Raw genomic sequence first — 17,220 nt, 5'->3', positions numbered from 1 at the left:
ATTTTCCGTCCGTGTTTTTGTACTAATACGTTTGCTTTAGGCTAAATTATGCACATTTTATTTAGATTTGTGTTTGCATTTTTCTTCACCATTAGCAAACGATATGACAGGCTACATACGGTTTGTGTAACTTGCTTGCAAAACTAACCATTAGTTACTTACTGTTAGGATTCTTATGAACACATAACGTGTTGTGTAGTGAGCATAGACTGTAAATTGTGTTATGACTATTGGTGTACTCAGTACTGTGTGTGTGTGTGTGTGTGTGTGTGTGTGTGTGTGTGTGTGTGTGGTGCTAACCTCGCCTCACCCCTATGGCCTCACCAGGCTTTCCACCGGAGGAAAAGTGTGGTACTGCTGCTATGATGAAACGTGTTTCACCGGAGGCGGCGGAGGGGACCACAAAATGCATAGCATCTATCTATACCTCTGCGGACGGCGGTATCGCGCGCCAAAAACAGCAGATCTAACAGCTCACAACGCGTCACTTCCGCAACGCGTTGTGGGCTTTTAGATCGGCTACTTTCGGTGAGCGACCGCCTTTGGGCTTCCGTAGATTAGACATGATTTTGTAGCAGTGCCAGTATGTCTGACTACTGTATCTTTTAACTCTATGTTTTGGATACAATAAAAGCGTTATTCGTGGTAAGTGAATTGCTCATTCACATATTATATATTCCACTGGGTGGAATGGCATAGTATCTTTTAACGACGTGTATAAAATAAATGTAAATGTGTCCTCCTACTCGATAATGTCTGTAATGTTGTCTGTAATGTTGGTTCATGCTAGTAGTAAGTAAGGCGGGTGTTGGTCCTGTCTACATTACAGTAGTTACTTACACGTGTCGTTCATAGTACATTTAGGTCACAACTGCATCAGCTAAACTGTGATTAAGAAAACAGTGGTTTGCCAACGCAAATAGCGTTATTATGATAAAGACACAACGGTGAGCTCAATCTTCTCGACACGTTAACAACTAACTCACCATAATGATTGTTGCTAGTCTGAGTGACAAATTACATTACGTTTCTCTCTGTTTGTGTCCAATATGACAGGTGACAGTCAACGCTTGACGATGGCACTGCCAGCCTGCACAACATACCGTTCTATCTTTGATTTATGTCACCAAGACGAGGATGTTGGGCTAAAAGAAGTGACAACTGTCCAACCTGTACCCCCTGATCCGTCTTCAGACAGTAGGCTACTACACACATATTTAAATTTGAATATGAATGCATTTTTGAACAGGACAATGCAATAACCCGCTTATGCAATAAAAGCCGAGGAGAGAACATTTATGCAGTAAAATACACAATGCACATACACACAATACAATAATAAGACATTACACATTAAAAACGTATAGTAGTAGTATAAGTCTGCACTGAAGAGACATTTGTTTACTCAGGCTTTTGGCAATTAGTTTGTTTGTTTTGTTTTCTGTTTTGTAAAGCGTCCTTAAAAGGCGATATATATATTCAAGTTATTATTATTATTGGTCAATAAAACTACACAAAATCATCCCCACATCTCCAACCCATCCCGAGACCAAAAACACAATTGTATTGTCATGTTGTCTAAAAACAAATGCATACCTGCACATTATGTTACTTTTTTTGTTTTTACTAAACATACATGCTATTGCTATCCATACAGAAGAGGTTGACCTATGTCCAGAAGATGGCACACTTCAGGGAAGGAGTCTTGTCAGAGAGGTACCAGACTTGATGGTCTGCACAGCCTGCCGAAGCTCCTTCAACAACCGTGAGGAACAGGTAAATTAAATACACACAAATTTAGAATATCTTATATATGGTTCCCCAATTATCTGCCTGCGGGCCTTCTGCGGCCCGCGGAGCGCCCCCTTGTGGCCCACGGGGCCACAAGGGGGGGGGGGGGGGGGGGGGGGGTCCAGCTATAAATGGCATTAAATCAGTATCAGGGTCAGTAGCCTCTGCATGTCAAACTGGGGGTCCTTTTCAAATGGGGTCTTGCCCTGATCATTAATTTCAGGGCAAGACCTCGACCTCGCATGTGCCGACTCTGCCCCCAGCCTGGTACCGTAGTCAAAATATGGCCCTTGAGGAAAATTAATTGGGGAACCCTGTATTATTTAGTGCAGTGGTTCTCAACCTGGTGCTCTGGAATGCTAGCATATTTTAAACAATTATTATCCTCCGACCACCCCGCCTCGCCCTCCCACAACAATAAACATTTGGTATAGAAGGCATACAAGTAATTTGTATAAAAGTAAAATGATATTCATTATTTTTAGTTATCTTAAAGCCTTTCTTTCTTTCTTTCTTTCTTTCTTTCTTTTTATTTGTTTCAATCAAACATCATACAATAAAACATCACAATAAAACAAAAGTAAAGATACAAAATATCTTAAAAAGATATATATATATGTCAATAGACAATAGGTAAGTGTGTTCGAAAAGGAGCAGGTAGAAGCGGATGCTTATAAATTCCTACCCCTTCATAACGTTTTTATATTGACACAAAAGTCTTGTGAAAAAAAACAAATAGAAGAACCAAAATTACACATACTGTACATTAATACTTCAACACCACTTCACAGTGCGCACCCTCACAAAACTTTCCATCAGCATCAAACATTTTGGTTTCCCTCCTCATTTCTGTACTTCTTAAAGATGTTTAAACTGTGGCATACTATTGCTTTGTTTTTTCTCTTCCGGAAGTTCATTCCATAAAGTAACCCCACAGACTGAAATGCACATACCTTTTTGAGTAGTGCGGACAAAAGGCTGTTGTAAATCTTCCTTCCTTCTTAGATCATACTTTTCCTCTTCTTTAAACATTTAAACCATCTGAACAGTTTTAAACTTTACATGGTCCATGAATTTCAAAATCTGTGACTGTAGAAACAATGCATTTGTATGCTCAAGATACCCAACATTGTGAATATTATCCTTAATGCTCTTTTTTGTAGTGTGCAACTGTGCATATGCTTTTTAGGGAGCTCTTATAGGTGTTAACCCCAAACTTCTGTGCAATAATTTAGGTATGGTAGGATAAGTGCACAATATAGACTAGTGTGTAAGGCTTTTACATTCAATATATGCCTAGTTTTGGCCAAGATGCCGATGCTGATCCTGGCCATCTTCGAACGCAGATAATTTATGTGAGGTTTCCAACATAGTTTGTGGTCCAACATAACACCCAAAAACTTGTTTTCATACACTCTTTCTATCACCATATCTTAAATTTTTACCTTAATATTTGCATCAATTTTGCAGTTCCCAAACACAATACATTTGGTTTTGCTCACATTTAAGGATAATAAAGCCTGATTTAAGATAAGATTCAAGATAATAAAGCTTGATTTAAGATCACTGCGATGATGGGACTGCTACAACAGAGATTGCCCACTTGCAGCACAATGTGTTGTGAGCTTGTAGATCTGCTATTTTAATTATTGTATTATTTATCATAATTTAATTTCAAGCTTTTCCCCCCACACTTATTACGACTTATTGGTTCTACAATTGGTCTTTCTGCAATATTATATATATATATATATATATATATATATATATATATATATATATATATATATAGGCCTTGAGAAACGGTGATTTAGTGAAATTGGAAAAACACCATGACATACTGTTTTGTTTGACAACTGACTGAAAAGGCTGTTCAAATGTCTCAGATGGAACACTATAAGATGGACTGGCATCGGTTCAACTTAAGACAAAAGATGATGGGACTGCTACCGGTTACAGCGGATGAGTTTGAGAAGAAAACTGGAACAGGTAGGAGGCCTTTCCTTACAATGGAAAATGCTGGTCTGTGTGCAACTCCTTACTGTGATGAGAGCTGAGTTTCCACCCTGGGATTATTAAATCTCATCGCATTAAAACATTTTTTTTTCTCTCAACAGGAGATATGTCAAGCATCTCGGGCTCAGAGTCCGATTCGGGGGATGAGGACACGGAGGACTCTGATAGTGACTGGGCTGGAAGAAGCAGTGATATCACCCGCACTGATAATGAGGATGCTCTCCTGGACGATTCAGTACCACATCGACTATCCAACAAAGTTGTTTTCCAGGACTTGGAGGGACATTATCTAGCGGTCTACCGCTGTGTTCTCCAAAGCAAGGTAAGTCTTAACGGGGGGAAAAAGGTATTTTGAGAAACACTCAAAATGAACCATGTTATATTTGCCTCCTTCAGTATTCATTGTAGGTTCATTTCTTGATCTCCTTGTATGATATTTAAGTCAGATGATGATGTAGACCGGATGGCTTCCCTGAGGACCATAAGTAACAAAACTATATGGGTCGTCCTCATGACTGGTGGGGGACACTTTGCTGGTGCAGTCTTCAAAGGGTCAGTGGTTACTTCTTTTTTGTACTTGAAGGTTCACTGTCTTAATATGTTCACGATGTCCTTAAAAAATAAATAGGTTATGACATAATGATTGTAATCTGCCACTCTATACAACACTATGTATACTACTAAGCAAAAATGAGAATCTGATTTTGGGTGCATCTATTATGACATTGATTGAACCTTTTTTGAGATAACCGTCCGGGCCGATTCGGCATGTTTACATTACAGGAAAGAGGTTCTTCAGCACAAAACCTTCCACCGCTACACTGTGCGCGCCAAGCGAGGCACTGCTCAGGGTCTCAGAGATGCTCAGAACCGCAGCCATGCACCTAAGTCAGCTGGAGCGGCCCTTAGAAGATACAATGAGGGAGCACTGGTCAAGGCAAGATAAAACTCAGACTAAAGGCGTCAAGCTAATGGTCACATAATTTCCTCATTGCTATGGATGTCACAAATCACAAAACAGATATGCCAAATTGCTTAAAGGGACACTTCACCCCTTTTGCAACCAGATCTTATTTTAATGATGTTTAGGGAGACAAGAAACACTTTCCTGTGGTTTTTTTATGTGGGTAATATGTGTTTTTAGATATTTTAGTATTTCAAAGTGTTCATGACTGGGCTGACTTCCTTCCTCCTGTACGACAATTCAAATAATGTTTTGGTGCACTGCTCCTCCTTGTGGATCTGGGGAGGGCTGTCTTACTGAGACAACATGTACAGTAGTCCAGCAAAAATAATTGTGATTAGGAAATCATGTAAAAATATGACAGGCCTACTCATTACACTAGAATGGTAAATAATAAAACTAATTCATATACAGTATGAGTTAATCAACTCTTTGGTGTTTTTGCAGGAGACCCAGGATCTCCTGGAGAGCTGGGCTGAACACATAAATGAGGCATCTGCAATATTCGTGCGCGCTCCTAGCTACAATAAAAGCATCTTTTTTGGTGGTCGGGTTGCCCCACTAGCCAAAAAAGACCCCAGGATCCGCATGCTCCCTTTTGTGACACGCAGGGCAACCTTCCGTGAGGTACAGAGAGTACATGAGGTACTCTCTACTGTTCATGTTTACGGTAAGAGTCAAATCATGCACTTACAGTATTATTTCTTTTTTAATATATTTTTTATCCCACGATTTTGTAACCCATTTTTCACCCCTGTGTCAATCATCTAATGTGATCCTGGGCTCTACACACCCTCCTCCATATATGGGGGACAAGGGGAGAGCAACGGACTTGAACTCATGCTTCCTTCATGCCTGAGTGTCCAAGTTGCTCCTTTAGGGAGTTTCCCTGGTTGGACGTAGCGCGTGACAGGAACACGTTATTCCAACCAGTTCCTTTCCCCTCCATCAGGCTGGCCAGGGGGAGGCAGTTTAGTGACCAGGATTACTGAATGTTCTTTGTGTATTAATAGCATGCCTGTTAATTCATTTGCAGTATAGCCTTGTTATAATTTTGTTGTTATAATTTTGGGGTACATATTTTGATACAGGGAAAGACATGGACATCTCAGTCATCTTTAGTCCCTGTAAGAAAGTATGGAAAAAGGCAAAAAAGTCTACAGCAGAACCAGAAACTGTTCCAGAAAAGGGTGAGTTTTGTATATCAGTCCACTGAGATAACTGGAACACATGAACATGAATGAAAGGAACAGTGTGCTTATGTTTCCATATCGTCTTTGCCAGAAGCAGGTGGAAGCATTAGTTCAGGTGATGATGATGATAGCGGTGACATCCAGCTGGAGACGGTGGAGATGACACTGGGAACCCTGGACCTTCGGGAGTTTGAAATCCAACCCTCCAGACATAGGAGGAGAAGAAAAAAGAAGGAAAGCGGACGCAAAATGGAGACTGAGAGTAGGTTCAATATGCTAGATTAGTTCAGAATAGATGTCTCTGGGGAGTATCTAAGTGCATCTCAGCACCATGTTAGCATTCTGAACTGGAGGAAATGCAGAACAGGCATTCAGACAATGTTGTAAAACCTTTTCCTGTATCCCAGGTTTGAATGCAGATGAAGGACATGAGCAGGTGGTGCAGGAGGAGGAGCTGGATGCTTCGTCAACAGATGACCTCTCCCAAGAGAAACTAGCAAAAACCAAGCGGAGGAGGAGAGTACAGAAAAAGAAGAAACACCCAGCAGAAGGTGATATACAGTATTGTACTTGTGTTATCCCTGTTACGTTACCCACTGTCTGTCTGTATCCTCTAACCCTCATTTGTATGGGTCTCTTAGTTTTTTGTTTCCTACATTTAGTTTTTGTTCCAAGTCATTTCTTGAATACCGGTATATAAAATAAAAATTAAGAAATTCCATAAATTAGAAAACAAATAATTGAAGCTTTCTATGTTTACACATAAGAGGTGGATGAGTCATGGGAGTACGGTCTCAAGGATGCCCTCTACACAGCCTGCAAGATCGGGGATGTGGAATCCCTACGCAGTCTCCTCAACCTGGCTGCAGAGGAGGAGACGGCAGGCAAGGAGAGTGCTGGTGAACTGGGAAGAAATTCATCCCAACAACAGCAGTCACCTGATGGTGGCTTCAGTCCACTGCATCTCCTGAACAAGCCTGTAGACTCCACTGGGTTCACTTTGCTACACGTGGCTTCCGCAGCTGGACAGAAGGCTGTAGTCAGACTGCTGATGGACGTGGGAGCAGACCCTGCCAGCAGGTACACAGTACAACCATCTCTGAACAGTCAGCGTTTTTAGTTTCCCTTTGTACACTGTTTGATGTCACATGATCATCTACTTAATTCGATGTTTTATTTTACCCGTTTTTATATATATTATAGGGATAATAAAGGACAGACTCCATATATCATCGCCCCAGAGAAGGAAATAAGGAATGTGTTTCGGAAGTACATGGGTGAGAATCCTGACAAGTATGACTACAGCAAGGCACAGGTGTGTAACGTTCACTGCAACTGTTTGCTTTTGTTCTAAACGCATTTCGTTTAATTGACGACGCTGCAGTTGGTCATTGATGAAAAACCTCTTGCTGTTGCTCAAGGTTCCTGGGCCACTCAACGCAGAGATCGAATCAAAGCAGATGGAGAAGAAGAAGGCACAAAAGGCAGCAAAGAAACAGCGAGAGAAGGAGCAGAAAGAGGAGAAGAGGAAAATAGAGTTTGAAGTGGAGGAAAAGAAGAGGTTTGCGTCCCTCACTGATCGTGAAAAGGTGTGGTAATGGGTTCATTTGTTGACATATTTTTGGCATTTTTATGTCATGGGACTTAGGGGCAAGTTGTCTAGAAAAGCATTCGTCTCAGTCAAACTCTGTACATACAATATGTATGTATGCTCAAACAACTACCAGTGGTTCTCAAACCTTTTTGGCTCCAAGTGCACTCCAAGTGCCCCATATCCCAGAGGCGTATTCTCCATTGGGCCAACCGGGCCGTGGCCCTGTCTAACTTCTGAAAAACGTTGGCGACAAAACAAGAAAAACAACACCCCCCTGTGCATGCAAATTAATTTCTGTTAGTAGCGAACCACAGCAAGCCGGCAAAGCTGTTCTCAAACATGTTCTTAACATTTCTGTAAGTCTAATTTTGATGTCAATATTATGTCATATCAAAAAATAAAACCACATAATGGCAAATAAGTATTGCTTTCTGTTCAATAAGAGTTGTTTTAGTCAGGTTTTTGATCGTTTTATCATTTAACATAGCAGTAAATTTCTATTTTCCCCTTCATCTCACATACCCTCTGTAGTATCTCTGTTTACCCTGAGGGATACATGTACCCCCATTTGAGACAGTAACACTGCACTTGCACTACACCGATCCACACCAAATGTCTTGTGCACACTGCTGGTAGACCAAGGAAGTCGACTTCCAAATATCTTTCAAGTCTGATTTTGTTTGTTTGTCACATCCACCATCCGTATTTGGGAAAATGAATAGTGTTTAATTATTTAATAGCATTTAATTGCAGCGCTTTGGCTTGTGTATGTATAGTAAGTTGACAGGAGAGAGACGGGGAGTGACACGCAGCAAAGGTCGTCGGGATCGGGAGTCGAACCCGCAACACACTGTCAGGCTGCATTAGCAGCCTAGGTGCCCGGACCGCTAGGCCGACCTGAGCCTATTTAAGGCAGATTAGATTCTGCTTTTAGACTCTATTTCTTTTTGTTACAGAGGGCCCTGGCTGCAGAGCGGAGGATGGCAGTGCATGCAGCTGCAACAGGAGTCACTGTCTCCAATGTCAAGTAAGATCTTGATTTTTTTCTGAAGGAGATCATAGTGTGATGGAAAATACCTAATTTATTGTTTAGTTAAAGCTTTCCTCTGCAAAATGCAGAACTGACCACATAATGATGCCATCATGTGGCAATTTCTGCATTTTGCATACACAGACAAATACACAAAGTAATCTCCTCGCATAATAACAATGGGATTTCCACTTCATCAGTTGAAAAAACATTTTGGGATCTTGAAAGAATAGAGAAAGAAAGAAAATAGGAAAACAAACTAAAATAACAAGAATACACATTGATGCGGCCTACAATGTACATAAGGTGCATTACTTTACTTCTGTAACACTAGGAGGTGCTGGACGTGTGGAGAATCTCTGCTTGGGAAGATCCCATTCCAATACCTGGATTATTCATTCTGTACCCCACGCTGTGTCCAGGCACATCGCAAGACCAATACTCCTGCTGCCAAGACCTAAATCTCACGTAGATTAGAATCGGAAAAACTAATCTACCTCACTGGAACTGTGACTTTGAACAGGCAACACTGTTGAGTCAATGCTGACTCAACAGGAGTGCTACTTTTAGTATCCAGTCTTAAAATATTCATTCTGATTCATCAACTACTCAGACAGAATTTTATTATGCTGTTTTACTTGTGGATGTGCCAATGAATAGCATTTAAGATACAGTCTACAGACCTTCTTTCATGTTTATTATACCAGCAAAAAAGGCAGAACATTTCATCTGAAGTCTGAATCTTGATAAGCAAAATGATTTATTTACAGTATCTGTATATAAAATAGCATAAACAAAGACATTGTGATTAAAAAAAATAAAGAATACAATTGCCATAACATTGTACTCCCCAGCCCTACTTTTTAAGTTACTCTGAGAACCTGAATTGTATTTTAGTTGGGCTGCCATATTTATGATGTCTCAGACAGAATGTCCCATATTCATGCAGCATTGAATCCTTGAACTAAGATAATACTGACTTAATGGTCCACTGAATTACCCCCAAGTTTCTGTATGTGACGGTGACTAAGCGATGAAATGTGTTCTGTCAAGACTTCTTGGTTGTGAGGTTTAGTTGGGGCCGGTCCATAAACAGAACCCGCGTGTGGACAGGTGTCCTCTCCAGCTCCAGTACTGTGATGAGGTTGGGCTGAGTGGGGCTGAGCAGGGGACCAGGGACATACAGAGTATGTTGAGGCCCCCTGGCTGACCAGTATCGTCCCAGGTTCACCCCATTAATCCACACTTGACCCTGGGAAGAACATAAGATGTGCAAAATACAAATCAAATTGGGGGTCATTTGAAACTTTTTTTAGAGCACATTATGTAGCTGAGGCCAACAGTTCTGCCAGTATCATGAAAGATAATGTTGCTGTATGTTTGACATACAGTACAACTAAAGGTCTACCAGGAGATGAATGCTTTCCTGTTCAAAATCAATGTATGCAGTAATTTCACAGAGCGAAGCCTGTTGTAGAATGTATATTTAGAATGTAATGGCCGAGCAGTCCAGGCACTGACAGCGTGTCGTGGGTTCGAGTCCCCAGCCCGACGACCTTTGCTGCGTGCCTCTCTCCCCCTTTCTACTGTAAATGTATCAATAAAAGGCAAAAAGCCCCAAAAAGACTACCCAGATAAAAGGAGAGAAAAAAACGCCAGTGCCTTACCCCTAAACGTCTTTGCCTTTCTTTTTTTTACTATTTTGAAAAACATTTTTTAATCAAATAGCCCATCTACAAGCTTACCTTAGTTAGTTGTCATTGTCACCAATTTTAAAATGTTTTTCAAAATAGTAAAAGAAAAAAAAGGCAAAGCAGTAAGGCACTGGTGAAAATAGGGCCATCAGTGTTTGCTTTACCTTTGTCCATTCGTTAAGACTGAGGAAGGTGTCCCATGCCAGACCATTGGGCTGTAGTGTGCCTATGTAGAAGACTGGCCCGAATGAGGTCCCTGTCTGAGGGGTAGGGTGGGAGTATCTTCTGTTTGAATGAGGCCATCCCCCAGCTATAGCTCCATCAATGTCCAGAGGATAGATTTCCCAGTCGGTCAACACATCTCTACCCAGGATTAGGTTGCTCAAGAGGCCCTGCATTGCACATAGCATTACTCATTTGGTACTTACAGTGTGTATGTTACCCATATTTTATCATCAAATGTGAGGTTACATGCAGTATTGGTATATCTTTTATTGAAAAAGGTAATCCTGCACTACTATATCTGTGTATCACTGCTTTGCCTATGTAACTGTTCTTGCCTTGTAATCATTGATCTTGCTTCCAAAGTTAATACGGCCCATGTTCTCCACAAGAATGTCCATGGTGTCACCCTGTTGCCCAGTAACATTGATCACCAGCATGGTGTCTCTCTCCAGCACGCCCTGGAACACCTGCTAAGACATCTTAACTTCTTGAGTACTTGTGATATTGAGGTCAGTAGCATTGTGGTCACGTATGATATAGAAACGGACATATTTGTACAGTACACATTTGTAGAGTAAAGTCTGAAAAGAAAATTACACATGAATGTACTTTATGCTTAAGAGAAGAGTAACAAAAAAACAAAAGTTCTTTGTGAGTACGTACCCCATTGACGGACACATAGGCACGGTCATGAACCCCATTCAGTGGGGAAATGAGCGGTGTAGCCTCTGGGATGGTACGGGGCAGTTTGGTGCGGTACAGCATATATCCATAGTACTGAACACAATAGACACAACATGTTGCAGACAACAGTCTAGAAGTTTCAAGAGGATTTGCTACTAGAATCCTAGTTATCTTTTGCCTTCGGAGAGGCACTGTACCTGTTTCAATCCTTCAAACGTCAAAGGATACTGGGATTTTACAGGCCTCTGGGGTGAAAGACTGCTCAAAAGACTGCTTAGATTGCCAACCTGTAACAGAATAAGAGAAACATAGGTCAAACTGGAGTCTGCCACAGTTGTCATTTTTGATGATTCGTGATCAGACAGTTTGTGCACTGTTGAAACTTTGGTGATAGAGAAAGGAGAAAATTAATTTACAAGGCAAGAAGCCAAGAACCAACCTTATTCAGAGTCACAGACCCGTAGGCACATTTAGGAGTTGCTGGTGGCATGGGACCAGATGGAATATCTCTGAACTTTATGAAAACAAAGTAAAAATATTTTAGTCACTTCAACAAAACACATACAGATCAGGCTAAAACATCCGTTAAGGGTGGGTATACATAATCAGTTACACCTTCTTAATGACGTCTCTGATGGCCAGTAGCTTCTCCGTTGGGTCTCCGGCCTCTGACAGAGGGGCGTCGTAATCATAGCTGGTTAACACTGAGCGGTACCTGGTGTCATGATCGGCACCTTCAGGAAAACCAAGAGGTTCACAAAAAGTAGCTTTTTGTTATTCTTTTATCGACAAATAAACGTTTTGTTACCCCCGCAATGCACTCTGACTTCTCTTAGATCAACAACATTTACAAAAGTACTTTTTTATTATTCTTCACATGTCAGAATGAACAATTCATTCTTCATTGTTTGTTATTCTTTACATGTCAGAATGAACAATTCATTGTTCGTTCTGACATTTCATTGTTCATTCTGATGTAAAGACTAATAAAGTCCACTCACTCTCGTCACTCTGAGTGCAACCCACTACTTTAAAAATGTTATTCTTTTATCACCATCAATCCGGTGAAGAGATAACATGTTAAAACATGAATGAGTATTTATTGCGTTTATCAACTTTACCATTCCAGTAGCCAAAGTTTGTGCCTCCTTCAAACATGTACCTGTAAAAGAAAGCAGTCGTTCTCAAGGGCGTGTTCAGGTTTTAATATCACACGTTTTGTCTTTTATTGTAAAGACATGGAGAAATCAAATAAACTAACTCACTCTTGTCACTCTGAGTGTGACCCGTCACTAGTTTAAATGATTATTCGATCTCAGCCATGCATTAACGGTTTAAGGATGAGCCTTTGGGGAACATACATGTTGACGTTGGCACCCATAGACAGCATGTCTTCTAGCATCCTGCTGATCTTCTGAGAGTCAACAACATTATGTTTTTGTCCCCAGTGGTCCAGCCAACCAGTGTAGAACTCTGAGTTCACCTGGAACAAAAAGTTCATGTTAGTAAAAAGTTCAATGTTAATAAAAAAAAAATGTTTTAGTACGGTATTAGTTGGTTAATTCAGATCAAACATTTTAGGTGAGTGTTCAAACTGTTCATAAACCAATAAATAGGGAACATTTATCTAACCAGAGGGCCCCTCGGTTCAAATCTCCTTTGTCGTTTGAAGGCTTTTCTTATATCTGTGTCTGGGTAACGGAAACAAACCATTCAGATTAGACAGTGTTCTTAATTATGCCAGAGAGAAAGATGCTGATACCTATGTCCCCTGTAGTGTGTATAGATAATACCAACCTGTACCAAAGTCTATGGTGGCATATAATCCTTCCAGAGTCCCACAAGTCATCTCCTTGTCCGTGTTTCCATCAGTGGTGAACAGGACTGTGTCTTCACCCAAGAAGAACCGGAACAGAGTCCGCAGATGGCGCATGTAATTGTAGTCACAAGCAAAGTAACTTCCATACTCATTCTCCACCTGCAATTAGGGGAATATTTAAGCCAAACCATACAGTTGTGCTATTTGTTGTATAAGACGGCGATGTTCTGTGGCTACTGGCTACATAAGACCTACCTGGACACTAATGATGTTGCCCCCATTGCTATAGAGCCAGGGCTTCATCTTGGGGAGAAGAACTGCCAGCCAGTTGCTGACTGCCTGCAAATAATCTGAAGACAATCAGAAGTCAATCAGCATGAAGATAAATAAATTGACTGGGATGAAAGTTGGGGTCCGGGGAAGTTATATTTAAGTTGTACCTACCTGTATCAGCTGAACGAAGTACAATGTTTGGGTTCTGAAGCAACCAAGCTGGCAAACCACCCTAAGGAAGAAGAGCAAAGAATTTGTAGGGAATGACTAATATTGATGAGCTGAATTGAGATGTCCAACACTTGTGGTGATGCAGTACTTTTTCTTATATATTATACAGTATACTGTATACCACTACAGCTCAGGGTAGAGTGTTGATGGCTACTCACCATTTCCCATTCTGCACATATGTAAGGTCCTGGACGTAGGATGACCAGAAGGCCAGTTTGATTGGCTAGGTTCAGGAAGTGCTCCAAATCTCTGTCACCTGAAAAGTTATTCACCCCCTGTACAGTCTCATGGAAGTTCCAAGGCACATATCTGCATGAACAAAGAAATGCAGTTGTGAAGAGAGAGAGAGAGAGAGAGAGAGAGAGAGAGTGTGTGTGTGTGTGTGTGTGTGTGTGTGTGTGACTGTGTGTGTGTGTGTGTGTGTGTGTGTGTGTGTGTTTGTTTGTTTTCGCATGCGCACGGGGGAGGTGGGTCGGTGATTTCAAACTTACATCTGGATGGCATTGAGTCCGGCCATGTACATCTTGACAAGCCGATCCTTCCAGTAGTATTGTGGGATTCTGGAATAGTGAATACTCCCTGAGATAAATCGAAATGGCTTCCCATCTTTCAAGAAACAGTTGTTGTTGTAGTCTATGGAGAATGTTCTGTGAGCAGAGGCCTTGAACCAAAAGCATGAATGGTAAGATTAGGACAAACTGACATGATTGGATTTTATGTAATAAAATGTAAAGTTGATGTAGTCTAAGTAGCATACCAAGACTATCATAGATGACAACTAATTTATGGATTATTATCTGTCAATTATGGACAGATAATACTATAGTCTAAATAACATTTAACTCAGTTACAGTAAGCGGTATATTTAATAAGCAGTACGTGCCATTAAGTATGGTCATATTACATAATGACAAATATCGAGGAAAACCTGAATGAATCCATTATGAACTATATTTAATAGGTGACTATTTGAGTTTCCGTTTCTTACCAATAAGTTTCCATTTACAGCTAAATAGGCAAAGCACACTGCAACGAAAAACAATGTATTTTTAGCCATGTCTACCACTTATCTATGCCGCAGCGGCGCAGCCTAACACGGCATTACATTATTTATCGTACAGTATGTAATCATATCCCCGGCGTGCGATATAATGGCAAGTTGCCCAAAGCTCTGTCTCGCTGTTGTGTGTTGAGTTGTTGACTGAAGAAGCCAATAGCAATACAACCCCGCTTCAGCCATTCAGCAACATGACTATCATGTGACATTCACGTAACGTTGATTACATGCTGGGTCCTAAACACCGTCTAGTTAACAAACACATTACTCGTGGTCCAGGCTATAAAATATTAAAAATCAAACTTGGATGAAGAATCAAGTAACCTTCCTGTCCGGCCTGTCTATTCAAGATTGAAGTTTTTATCACATACCACAGTCATTTTTCAATTTAGTTTTTTGACTGTTTATTAACTTTATCTAGTAATTACCGGTGAAAATGGAAATTATGTGGGAATGTTGGAAGTCTATTACAGAAAAATGTGAGTAAAGTTTAAATAAAGCTCTAACAAAATTAATTAATTTGGAGAATGCAACCAAAAATGAAAATCGTTAGGGCATGCTCTCATGCTAAACAAACATTTCACACAGACAATATCTGGAGGTTGGTTGAGAACAATTGCTATTGTATTACCGGTACAAAGCAGCCAGTTCAGGAATAGTTTGCATTGACAGGAGCCAGGCAGCCTGACATGTCGTGTTTTTCTTTGCATTTCTTTACAGAACACTTTTTTTTTACATTCCGTTGTCTGAATCAAGTTTTTAATGTCCATCACTGCCTTTAGCAATAAGATGCCAATGGTTTTAACATTAGAATAAGATGCTTGCATTGATTGGCATGACAAGTAATTATGTCATCATTCTTTAAGGCACACTAGAGGGCGCTTGAAGATTGAAGACCAGCCCAGTTACAAATGGTGGAGCTAGATTAAAAAATAAAACAAATGTAATATTTACCCACATTTATGGTAAAATAATAATATTAAACATACACAATACATGTGATATCATGTGAATTTTGTCAAATTTGTTTTAAAAGTATATTATTGTTTATTCATAGACCCACACAGCATGGTCTACAAAGGATGCTCAGTCAGTAGAACTAAAACATTTTCACTTCAAGAACCCCCAAACTAATATATATTTGGCCGCAGACCCCCATCTGAAAATATGTTGTGCCAGAAAAGCTTTCCGTGCTCGGACACAGAGACAGACACGTACATATGGACACACATACCGGTAGCTGCGTAATGGAGCAGAGGCACCGCTCAAAAACTGTGATGTCTGTTAATTAATGTTGACTGCCCTACACTTCTTAGCTGGTGAGCTAAAGCCACCACAGACTCTCTAATGTTAAATTATCATGTTCATGTAGTATCACACACACACACACACACACACACACACACACACACACACACACACACACACACACACACACACTCTCTCTCACTCTTTTACCCTTGTCTCGTGAGTCGTGGCCCACCCTTTTAGTAGTAATGACTATAGCTCTATACCATAATCTCATTTCCTGCTCTTCCCCTCGTCTCATTAGTCTCCATTTAAGAGGGTGGCCTTTATAATCTCTAATGGCAACTGATTTCAACTGCAGATAGGGCGAAAGCCCTGGCTTTCTGGCTCATTACTGTTAGACAGAGATAATTGTCCTGGGATTAGGATAAAGGATGACATGCATTTGGCTTGGTAACTTTGTTATGAGTGTGAGAGTCCCGATAACCTACGATGACAGTCCATCAATATCCCAGCTCTGAGATCAGAAAATTTGCGTTCAAACCACACACAAAAACTAATTGGCTGCCTAATGCACTGATGATGAAACACTTACTAAAGCCATTTCTGACCAGAGTGGAAGTCTCAGGAAGTGAGTGAGACAAACAACAGAGAGACTAATAGCTATTGTGATGTGACAGGGTCTGTCAGTTTTTGACTGTTGAGCTATTCTGTGGTGGGCAAAACATAGGCTACTCAACCCCAGTACTTGAGTTAAAGTATTGATGTACAATGTACATGGTCAATATTACCAGCTAAGTGAAAGTTGCTCAGTCAAATTTGTGCTTCAGTTAAAAGTCCTGGAGTACTGCATGTATTTTTTTTACCTTTTGTAGTCAAAAGTACAATATTTGTCTTTGAAATGTACTAGGGTTAGGTGAAAGCCATATTAAAGCTTCCAACATCTTTTTTTTTTTACTAACTGGTCAACCAATCTAAAGATAGGGGCCTGTCCCCTATGTGATGGGAGGCATGGAGTGACCTCTGGGAGGGTCCAGGGGCGTAACCTGAATGAAGTAATCTCCCCAGAGCTTGTAATTATATTGAACGGACCCCATTCTACTGCTGTCATATCCCCCCAACCTAAAATCCCTCTTTGTCTTTCACCTGGAGGCAGATGTATCAAACCCTGTTGGAACCTTGTTGTTAAGTTCTTTTGAAGCAACTGATATTAAAGCCATTATGCTGTGTTGGGTTACCGGTGCAAATAGTGTCCAATTTGATCTTTCTTGCTTAAAGGGCCACTTCACCCCTTTTGCAACCAGAGTTTATTTTAATTATGTTTAGGGCACAAGAAACACTTTCCTGGGGTTTTTATGTGTGTAATATGTTTTTCTTTTATTTTAGCCATGACACCATGTT

At 40.6% G+C, this 17,220-nt stretch overlaps 2 protein-coding genes across 2 annotated transcripts; one reads left to right on the top strand and one right to left on the bottom strand.

Annotated features, from left to right (window-relative positions):
- The first annotated feature begins 599 nt into the window (after positions 1-599).
- Positions 600-9,203, top strand: ankzf1 (ankyrin repeat and zinc finger peptidyl tRNA hydrolase 1). The gene is made up of 16 exons (XM_080786167.1): positions 600-645; positions 1,057-1,197; positions 1,658-1,776; positions 3,678-3,780; positions 3,909-4,129; positions 4,250-4,359; positions 4,591-4,744; positions 5,219-5,441; positions 5,863-5,961; positions 6,056-6,226; positions 6,372-6,515; positions 6,732-7,044; positions 7,168-7,279; positions 7,386-7,553; positions 8,515-8,585; positions 8,923-9,203. The coding sequence occupies exons 2-16, from the start codon at positions 1,077-1,079 to the stop codon at positions 9,047-9,049; spliced, it is 2,256 nt and encodes a 751-aa protein (XP_080642293.1). The 5' UTR covers positions 600-645; positions 1,057-1,076; the 3' UTR covers positions 9,050-9,203.
- Positions 9,204-9,329: 126 nt separating this feature from the next.
- glb1l (galactosidase, beta 1-like) lies at positions 9,330-14,743 on the bottom strand. The gene is made up of 16 exons (XM_080786168.1): positions 14,503-14,743; positions 14,006-14,175; positions 13,673-13,823; positions 13,455-13,515; positions 13,266-13,360; positions 12,989-13,169; positions 12,824-12,882; positions 12,553-12,674; positions 12,313-12,353; positions 11,807-11,925; positions 11,631-11,705; positions 11,389-11,478; positions 11,171-11,284; positions 10,843-10,974; positions 10,447-10,674; positions 9,330-9,840 (listed from the first exon to the last, which is right to left on the bottom strand). The coding sequence occupies exons 1-16, from the start codon at positions 14,569-14,571 to the stop codon at positions 9,637-9,639; spliced, it is 1,911 nt and encodes a 636-aa protein (XP_080642294.1). The 5' UTR covers positions 14,572-14,743; the 3' UTR covers positions 9,330-9,636.
- Positions 14,744-17,220: the final 2,477 nt, after the last annotated feature.

The sequence above is a fragment of the Protomyctophum bolini genome, assembly GCF_963924005.1.
Source record: "Protomyctophum bolini genome assembly, chromosome: 16".
NCBI classification, from domain to species: Eukaryota; Metazoa; Chordata; class Actinopteri; order Myctophiformes; family Myctophidae; genus Protomyctophum; species Protomyctophum bolini.
This window is presented reverse-complemented; position numbering and strand designations above follow the sequence as displayed.

What these genes read in the sequence shown, in the direction of transcription:
- ankzf1 (XM_080786167.1), top strand. Translation starts at nt 1,077, where the DNA reads ATGGCACTGCCAGCCTGCACAACATACCGTTCTATCTTTGATTTATGT. An exon ending in TCAACAACCGTGAGGAACAG is followed by an intron (nt 1,777 to 3,677) that starts GTAAATTAAATA and finishes CAAATGTCTCAG; the next exon opens with ATGGAACACTATAAGATGGA. An exon ending in TGAGAAGAAAACTGGAACAG is followed by an intron (nt 3,781 to 3,908) that starts GTAGGAGGCCTT and finishes TTCTCTCAACAG; the next exon opens with GAGATATGTCAAGCATCTCG.
- glb1l (XM_080786168.1), bottom strand. Translation starts at nt 14,571, where the DNA reads ATGGCTAAAAATACATTGTTTTTCGTTGCAGTGTGCTTTGCCTATTTA. An exon ending in TTGAACCGAGGGGCCCTCTG is followed by an intron (nt 12,675 to 12,823) that starts GTTAGATAAATG and finishes TTTTTGTTCCAG; the next exon opens with GTGAACTCAGAGTTCTACAC. An exon ending in GTCTTAACGAATGGACAAAG is followed by an intron (nt 9,841 to 10,446) that starts GTAAAGCAAACA and finishes TGTTCTTCCCAG; the next exon opens with GGTCAAGTGTGGATTAATGG.